We start from the raw sequence: 9879 nt of genomic DNA, 5'->3' as shown, positions 1-9879 counted from the left end.
GTTAGTTTTCTTAGTCAATAAGTGGAGAAGAAATATAGAATGACTTTCAAGATGATCTGTCTTAAAAACAAACAAACAAACAAACAAAAAAAAAAAAAAACCAGTATGAATCCAGGTAAAGAAAGGAAGTTAATTTGAATTTCAAGTTTAGATCTTTGTTATCCATCTGCCAAATGAACTAGTGGTTATCAGAATAGCATAGAGGTGACTGCTTTGCAAAGGCTTGTCCTTTCCGACACAGTTGGAGATGTGCTGACTTATTTTCACTGTATTTGGTAATGGCATTTGTCTAAGTGATTTATTAGAGTTTGGTCCAGGTGACAACTTCCTGCTTGATGACAAGACAAAGTGACAATGAAGAGTCTATTATGAGTCTAAGTGGGCTTAACTGGATGTTAGTGTCCTAGCTCATTGACTTGTAAATGAATGCTGATGTAAGCAGGACAACCCACCTCTACTTATTTTGGAAAATAAACATCTTAGACCTTAATATTCATCTCCAAGTTGGAATGCATGTCTTCAAGGAAATATTGTGCCAGAAGTATTTACCAGTATGGAGTCATGAGCTGTCATCAATTGCTAAGTCTCTGGATCACCCAGGAGCAGGGCTTGCTCTTGACATCATGGCAGGTCACTCCAGAGCTCCATGTTCTTTAAAACCAGTTACTGTGGTTGGCCAGGGTGGGAATACAGTCTTTTCCTATTCATTATTATGTGGACAAAACAGTGCTTATTGAATGTTTTTGAACTTCCCACTGGTTGATTTGATAGTTTGTTTAGGATGTATGTTTAGAATGGAATCATCTAAGAAGATGACTTTGCTAACCTCCTGTTCATAAAGGGAAATGTCACAAGAATGTGGAGAAATAAAAAATCTGAGGGGAAAAAAAAACCTGTATTGTTCCTAAAGAGAATGAATGTCTTCTATTCGAACTTGATGTGTTTTCTTTTAAACTCTAATGAAAGCAAACATGAGTTTACATGCATGTCTTCATGGTAGCACAGAATTACTGGGGAGAATATATATAGGAAGTTCTAGTTCACCTGAGTCAGAACTCAGTATTGTAGGCACAGAATTAGGATGGTGGACAGAGCATAAGCCACCTGGCTGGTGTTTAAGTATAGCCTGGACACTTAGTGGTAAAAATGTCATCACAGCCTGGAAGACAAGTGCCAGCAGGATGTGACCATCTTCTTCGTTGTGCCCAGGACCAAGGGGTTTCCTGGGACAGAGGACTTTCTGTGCTAAAATCAAACTGTCGTGGGACAGTTGCTTACCTTAAGTGCAAACAAGAAGGTTAGTTAGTCATGACTGTTTCGTAGATACTTCAAAAAATTGTAGCTAGATATCTTTACCTGTTTGTAAACTTTTAGCCTTCTACCAACAAAAACAAAAACACAAATAGCTGTATTTTTCCTCTCTTGTAGAAGTTAGATTTAATTGATAGGTGACATTTGATGAGACATTCCTGAATGCACTCTTTCCCAGGCTTGCGGTGGGGCACCAAATTTAAAAGATGTGTTTATTTTTGTAATTCCAAGACACCCTCCAAGAAATACAGATATGAAGAAAAACCAAATTATAATCCATATTTCTTTAAATGTGCTGCCGTGACAGAATATTACAGCCTGGGTGACTTGAACAACATTGACTTCATGGTTCCAGACACTGGTTAGGTCCTGCAGATTCACTTTCTTCTGAGGGCTCGCTTCTTGGCCTGCAGACAGCCACTTTCTAGTTGGCGTCATGTGGGGACTAGAGATCATCTCTCTCCCTTCTCTTCTAAGGACACCATTCCCATTCACCAGGGAAATAAACAAGTGACTTAATTATTTCCCGAAAGCCTCCTCTCCAACTACCATCAATTAGGGCTTGTTTTAGTCAACTTTTTCATCACTGGGACCAGAAAACCTGACAAGAACAACTTAGAAGAGGAAAAGTTTATTCTGACTAATGGTTTCATAGGTTCGGTCCATGGACAGCAGATTTCATTGCTGTGGGCAAGAGGTGAGGTAGTACCCCTCCGTGCAGGCCTCCATCCTGCTCACCTTTCTTCTGATCCTTTTACAGCTGCCTCCCCTGAACTCATGTCCAAGTGAGGACCACTTTCCACCCACCCCATTGTCCCCAGTTCTCTGAGGACATTTATTAATCTCTGCTATCATTTACTAATTCCATCATCATGTTTGATACTAGTGTCATATTGGGTCACAAACTCGAAAAGTGGGACTGTATGTGTGTTGTCTATTACATCACAGTTCTTAACACAGACCTGATATATACTAGGTGCTCAGCAAAATTCACTGAACAACCAAGAACAAGAATGGACAGCATCTCTGTGCACCTTTTCAGGCTCTGAGGAATGCTGGGTAGTATTCATTTGTTTGTTTCTTCCAGTGTGAGGCATGGAACCCAGAACTTTGACCATGTTAGACAAGCACTCTACCACTGAGCTACACCCTAGTCTTCATTTTAAAAACACACACCAACACCTGTACTTTTGTGTTTCCCTTTATTGGCATTCTATTCTCAACCCCTATTACCTTCCTATAAGAAAGGGCCTTTTCTAGAATCTTGTGTTCTGAATCTGACTCCAGATCTGTGCAAGGGGCTACATGCACAAGGAAGTTCTGAACTTCTGCAGAGAAATCTCTCGGCCACAGTGGTGCTGATGGGTAAATTCTTGTTGGCAAGAAAACCCACAAGCGGTGACAAAAGGACAACATACACAAGTGCCAGACTGGCCTGAAGGGCATCCACTGTCAAAATGTGACCCACAGAGGTTTTGGTATTACTGTTGCATGTTGGAGCAAACGGTTGGCCTGGAGAACCTGTGCATGGGTAAGTTCCGTCTTCTAGTTGAACAGGTTTGTACCACCCCTCAATGGCAGTGCCCAGGACTGCCCAAGGCTTTCTCTGGTGTAAGTGGGGGTGGTGGTCTCAGTCTGCCAGGCTGGGCCTGGCCTTTCCCACTGCAGTGTGCTGAGGGACAGTGGTGCAGAATGCCACTCTGGCTTTTGGAGACTTCCTTGGCTTTCCGGTGACCTCGGGGGCCCTGTAAACAAGGAAAAGAGTGGGGTGAGTGTGGCCCCTTCGGACCTCTGCAAGGTCTCCACTTCCACAGTTTATTTGCTGCTGTGATGGGAACCCTGCGGCTGACCAGAAACATTTCACCAGTCTCAGGAGGGCGTGTGAGTGAGAGAATCATGGCACAAGAGCATCAAACACAAGACACTTTTCTTCTGTCTTGATTCTTTGCCACCACCCTGGCTGAGCTGAGCCACTCAATCCTTTTAGCTCAGTGAGTGGGACAAGAGCAGGAAAGGGTATCAAGGTTGCACAGGAGGCCAGGCTGGCTCACCTGCCCCACCCTAAAAGGTGACAATGCTCCTGTTGGCTGGTCCAGGGTTCCACCCCAGTCTACTGGTATACTGGACATAGCAGGCATAGGCTATGTGAAGTGGGGGATCTTTTGGCAAAGTGCTGGACTTCTGCTCAGGGTCTGCAAACGGATGGGCAAGCCTTCAAGATGAGGTCAGGGACTCTCTGGCTCCTATCCTGACGGGTACCCCAAGGGCTGAGAGAATCTGGGCAGAACTCCAGCAGAACGCCTCCCTGCGCCACAATGGGTGCCTTAACCTGCAGGGGGCCAATCTGTGGGAGGATGGAATCTAGTTTGTGTTTTTGAACTTATTTAAAAGCAAATTCTTTTCTAGTATTTAGGCAAGGAAGATATTTTACGACTGAGTTTTCAAAGGAACAGGTCCTGCATTTAACTATGCAAATTGTGGGAAGCCAGTAAACCATTCCACAGAAACTTATAGAATCAGCCTTCTCTGGGATTCTGAATGGTGAAGGAATGGGATACTTAGAGAAGAGCAAGGGAAAGCCAACTCACTTGGATAGAGTGTCCACGGACTGCTGGGTGGCCAGGGTCCTCTTGTCTTGTGATCCATATAAGAGCATCTGAATCTGAAGACACTGAAGAACACCAAGGAGACATCATGAGGTTATGGAAATGTTCCCGAGAGCACGTTGCAGGAAAATAAAGTCTCCCTTGGATGAGAGAAAGACTGTTTCACTTTGAGATCCATACTGCAAAGGAATTAGTGCCTTCTGGGGGTTAATCCTTGGCATAGTCTGACCTACACGGAAATGTCAAATATCTTTGCACCAAAATTCATCATAAGCAAAATACAAAGGCAAAACAGACCGAAGGAAGATATTTGCAATGCATATAACCGAGAGAGGTTTAGCTTTTAGAATACATAACAGACTTCTAAAAAGCAAGGAGAAACACCACCCACATCCTCCTGATAGAAAAATGGTCAAAAGATACAAACAGATTATTTGAAGAGTTGAAAACTGGCTAAGAAACATGCTTAATCTCACTTATAACCAGAAACACAGACAAAAACTTCAATGAATGCCCCTTTACCCATCAGACTGCAAAAATTATACTCTGATGATATCAAGCTTTGTCAAAGATAGGAAGCAAAAAGAACTATTTTATATATTGATGGTGTTAAAATTAGTACAACCCCTTTGTAAAACAATTTAGCTATATTTAGTAATGCATAAGTAAAGAGTGATTGTATGCATATGTATGACATCATACAAATGTTATGCATATGAGTGTATGTGTGTGTGTGTGTGTGTGTGTATGCACTCACATAGATGATTCTCAAGATTCTAAAGTTAAGAGGAAAAAGCAAATTCCAAGTAAGTGCATATGATATAAAGCTTTAAGACATGTAAAACAAAACTACAATAAAATAAGAAAAGCATAGAAGTCATATCAAATTCAAAATAGTGCTTATTCTGGGTGGGCTAATAGGAAACTTCAACTGTTTGTTTCATGTTTAAGTCTTACATCGAATAGTGAGTTCACAGGTGTTATATTACTCATACTTTCATATCTGAAATATTTCTTAATTTTTTTAAAGATTGAATTAAGTTTTCTACATGGCTAACAGCTTGAGTTTTTAAAAAAAGTGTGAAGTTTGAGGATGTAGAACTGAAGACTTGATTCATTTTGTTCTGCCAACCATTTTCGGGTCTTCAAGAACATGAAAATGCAAGTAGTCGAACTGCTTTGTCTTCATAAGCTATGGAAAACATCAAGACTCTCTGAACATTTATTTCAGTCTCAAGGACCTGAGAATGTTTGGGGTCCTGGAATCTGGAAATGTGGTTATCTTGGAGGAAGGAAATATCAAACAAGAATATGACAGATTTTTTTTTTTAATAACAGAAAACATTCACTGTTTCTTATTTGAAGTATAGAGCACCCAGCAGTAGAAAACTAGTATTTTACTTAGTACATAAATCAAGTTCTGCAAAGGCAAGGGACCCAGCCCCTCTCTTCCGATGAATCTCTGACTTTCTAAATTTGCACTGAGATCTTGGATTGGTCTCGGCAAGGAGCTACTTTGTTCCATGGGTTAAACCAGTGCTGCTTTAATCCACAGATCGACTATTGTGACCTTGGATCTTCAGGAACCTTCAGAAAGCTCTGCTGCTTTGAGGAGAGGGGTGGGGCATGTTTTTTGAGAGCCATGACACTGGTTGAAAACTCTTCCAGTGCTTGCTCGGCTTGGGGTACAGTTGTGGGAAGCCTTGGTACCTCTGACCCTGGAGGTGGGAAGACTTACTTCACACAGGCCTGACAGAGGAGGGGGTGCTCAGAAAGGGACAGGGGACAAGAGAGGCAAGCAGTCAGCGAAAGGCCCCTCTCTCAAGGGCTCACTCTTCCTGCCAGAATAGACTTCATTTCCTCCTTTGTTGCACGCAAGAGATGAGATCTAATTTTACCCACCCCAAGTTCCCTGTTTACATATTTATGAGTCCCTTCGATGCCGCCCATTTTAAGAGGAGCTGAAGTTGATGTGGCTTGGTGTTAATTCATTCAGCGTGGCATTAGACTTTTACTGACAATAATGATTGAGAGAGTCTGAGGTCTCAGCTCACTCTGCCTTAACAGATGGCCCCTAAAATCAAAACATGGGAGGAATTTCCATCCTACTGTTTTAGTGATTGAGCTTCTCCTTGGCCTCTCACTCTCCAGGGAAGAGATGCTGCTGTCTGGTGAATAGTCTCGAATTCCCAGGAAGAATGAGAAGGTAATCAATAGGATTTCTACAAATCCACCCATTCACCAAACTGCTCTTCAACATACCTTTCTTATTTTTAATTAATTTTTAAAAAGGCATTTATATAATATGTCACTTAAGATGAAAACAAATGCACAGAAAAAGGAAAGAAAGAAAATCATTAACAAAGGGGATTCAAATTTCCATTATGCTTTTATGTATTTTCCAAATTTCCTTCAATTTTAATGAGATTTTTAAAATAATATTTTCAACTCCATGTCCTCATTTGGACATACATAAAATTTTATATTTATTCACATCAGTTTGGTAAAATTCTTTGCTTTTTATTTTTAAAATTCCAAAAATAACTTTGTGAAGCTAAAATTAACTTTTTCCCAGAGAAAATCTTAGAAGTACTAAAGAAGAGACTGGAATGCTGATGATCCATCATCTCTCCTTCGGTTTGTGCACAGTGACAGCAAGGGCAAGTTCCTTAGTCAACCCTACAACACACAACAGCACACGCTGTGCCTCTTCCGTAGCTTCCAATGACCCCCAACCTTACACAGGAGATTTGTCTTCCTCAACCAGATTCTCAAACGACTGCTTCTTGTCAGGTGGCATTTTGAGAACTGCCTTTCAGCAAGTCAAAAGAATGACCACAGAAAAATACATCAGGGACAGTTGAGAGGTGAGGCCTGGAAAGGTTGAACTCAGTAGCCACCATGAAGCAAGATACCCTTTTAAATAGCAACATATACTTCCACCAGAAACTGTTGTGGTTTTTTTTTGGTACTGGGGATTTAACCCAGGGGGTGCTTTACCACCATTACCCTGTCTCACTAAGTTGCTGAGGCTGGCTTCAAAGTATCCAGATAAATTTTAAGGAGTCCTTATATTGTTGTTCTTCTGACTTTGCATGTAGGAGCTGTAAGCCGTCACTTGTGTTTCTATTATTCCTTAAATGCCAAACAGGGAGCTTTTCCATCTCCTGTGGAAGACAACAGGGGATGTTGCCTCTCACACTAGCCAGCCAGCTGTCCCCACAAGGGGCTGCGTTTGTCCTGCTTACCTTGGTGTTCCAGGGCCTGGCACAGTTCTTGGAACACAAGTAGATGCAATATTTACTAAATGAACCAATATTAAATAAGTGAACAAGCAGATAAACTGAGGAAATTCTTATATGGAGCTTTGAGATGTGGTTGGAACCCTGGGCTGCAGGGATTCATAAGTTACTGAACCTTCTGGTGAGGAAGCTCCATGGTGTGCGCAGGGTTGAAAACCTTCAAAATCATACTCCAAGTAAGCTCAGTAGTATGAAGAGTGCTGTCACTATTTGCTGGTTTCTCTTAGGAGTCATTTGAAAAGTTAAGAGATAAGTAAGTATTTGATGCAAATTTTTAAAATTATTATTATTATTTTTATGCAGGGGGTACTGAGGATTGGGTTCTGGGGCACTTGACCACTAAGACACATCCCCAACCCTATTTTGTGTTTTATTTAGAGACAGGGTCTCATTGAGTTGCTTTTGAACTCGAAATCCTCCTGCCTCTGTCCTGAGTCACTGGGATTACAGGCTAAGAATTATTTCTGATGTGACTCTGAGGTTTGAAAGCTAGGTTTAAAAGGAATTCAGGAGCCCTGGAAGCTGGGATAGAGCCATCGGTCTGCTGTCCTCCTAGCTGTGGCCTACCTCTGTGCTTCTAAGCTAATACCCTCCCGCTGTAGATAGAGGGTGGCTCAGGGGTAGCTGGCACAGAGATTAGCTAACCAACTACACTCTGTGTTAGAAATAAAACACAAGAGTTAAATACCCAAACTCACAAGGAAGTATGTTTTCTGTTTTGGGGGATCTCTGAAAATGGACTGCCATGACTTAGGCTGTCTGCAAGGCAGGACCTCTGCAGAAGTATATTTCCTTCCTCTCTTACCCTCCAGTCCAAGGTCCCAGAGTCATAGCATGATTTCTATTAGGAAATTTCAGATAATGAAAGTGCTGATGAAACATATCCTGTTTATTAACAGAGGCAGTACAGCAAGGACTATGACTAAAAAGAGTCATCTAAATTACAAGGCTACATGACTCCATAATAGAAAATTGAGAAAGATGAATTTTTTCATTTCTGGTAAGGGTCCAAGTCAAATTTGTCACACTATTTATTACTTGTATTTTATTTACATGGAAAAAGAAAAGAGCCAGGGTAGTGTGTGGACTACTCTAATGCTGAGGATCTGAAATCACTACTCTTTTTTTACACATATTATCTGATTGCCAGATTATTACATGGAGGAGAAACTCAATTCACAAATTGTGCTTCTGTTTTCATGTCAATTCCCAAGGCTACTATTAAGAGAGAAAGAGACTTGGAAACCATCAAACATGGAAGTGTGAAATGTTAAAGGCTTGAAGAAATACAAATAGGCTTTCATTTACAAATCATTGCAAGGCAGACTGCAGAGGAGAACTCAGGGGAATGGAAAGGGTCAAGCAGAGCACAGCTCATCACAGCACTCCACTATGGAGGCAGTAAGGGCCGGGGGCCCAGCCCAGGGCACAATCCTCCTCATCCACTCCTGCTGGCAGCTTTTGATTTCTGAGCACCTGTAATATACCTACCCTGTACCCACATTAGGATGTGGCAGGTAATGAGCAGATGTGTGCCTTGCACTAGGGCTTCTAGTGCAATGGAAGGGAACCACATGTATGACTTCTCAACTTGTGATAAGAACTACAAGAAGAAGAGGACGGGGAGGAGGACTAACAGGCCAAGGGAAAGAATAAAAGGGATGTGAGTGGGTGGCAGAGGGCGCTTGGGTCAGGAAGGGACTCTGTGAGGAGGTGGCATTAGAGTTGAGAATGGCAGGATGGTGAGTCAGTCAGGTGAAGACCACAAGGAGGGAGGAGGTAGTGGTGATGGGGATCCCTGGGAGAAGGAATTCCAAGTGTCTGGGGAAACTTTGTGTGTCTGTCTCTCATACACACGCCCACCCCCTAGCTCCCTTCCTTGGAAGGTCACTAACCAAAGATCTGAGATCTGATACACTGATGGGTGGGTAGGGAGTCTCCTGTGAGAAAAACAGGTAAGGTGGGAGAAGGATCCTCAGCTGTGGAGAGAAGTGGGAGATGAGGGAGAGAGAGGCCCAGGCACAGCTGCCCGCATAGCGGCTCTGTGTGGACCCTCTGAGAAAGCTGTCATTGAGTACCTCCTGGGTGCCTGCCTGAGGGTGTGGACACCATCCTTGTGATTTCCTCTCTCCTCACCTCCAGGTTGCCAAGGACTGTGGGGTCTGTGTCCTTATCATCATACCTTGACTCCCCCATGATTTGTTCCACCCCTTGGCTGCTGTCTTGAAGCAAGTTACCATCATCCTTCTCCAGGACAACTGCAACACATGTTTAGGAAACAGGGGCTGCGAGTGTGGCTCAGTGGTAGAGCGAATGCCTAATAACCATGAGGCACTGGGTTCGCTCCTCAGTACCACATAAAAATAAATAATATAAAGGTATCGTGTCCACCTACAACTAAAAAAATAAAAAAAAAATATTTAGGAAACAGGTGCACCAGGAGGACATGCTATTGAGGTAGATCCTGCTGTGCACCCATGCACAAAGAAGGGCTTCATTTGGAAAGTGGAGTGCCAGCGTGCTGTTTAAAGGTTGGGCTGGCCTGTTTGAGCAGGCAGGGTGGGGAGGAGACTTTCCTAAGACCAAGTCCTTTGTGCTGCTTTTTCTTGGCACATTTCCCTGATGATGTGGAGCTCATTGATCTCAGTTGATCCTTCTGG

At 42.6% G+C, this 9879-nt stretch overlaps 1 protein-coding gene across 1 annotated transcript in view; it reads right to left on the bottom strand.

The window, feature by feature from the left end:
• Positions 1 to 1345: 1345 nt before the first annotated feature.
• TTC23 (tetratricopeptide repeat domain 23) overlaps positions 1346 to 9879 on the bottom strand; it is a 100034-nt gene continuing 91500 nt past the window's right edge. Inside the window, exons 10-11 of the mRNA XM_079129076.1 lie at positions 3900 to 3982; positions 1346 to 3056 (exon numbers count right to left, since the gene is read on the bottom strand). Coding sequence (XP_078985202.1) covers positions 2942 to 3056; positions 3900 to 3982 — 198 coding nt within the window. The 3' untranslated portion in view covers positions 1346 to 2941. The remainder of the gene's footprint in view (positions 3057 to 3899; positions 3983 to 9879) is intronic.

This window comes from Sciurus vulgaris (assembly GCF_902686455.1).
Source record: "Sciurus vulgaris genome assembly, chromosome: 2".
NCBI lineage: Eukaryota > Metazoa > Chordata > Mammalia > Rodentia > Sciuridae > Sciurus > Sciurus vulgaris.
The sequence above is the reverse complement of the archived record's forward strand: the minus strand, read 5'-3'. Positions and strand labels throughout refer to the sequence as shown.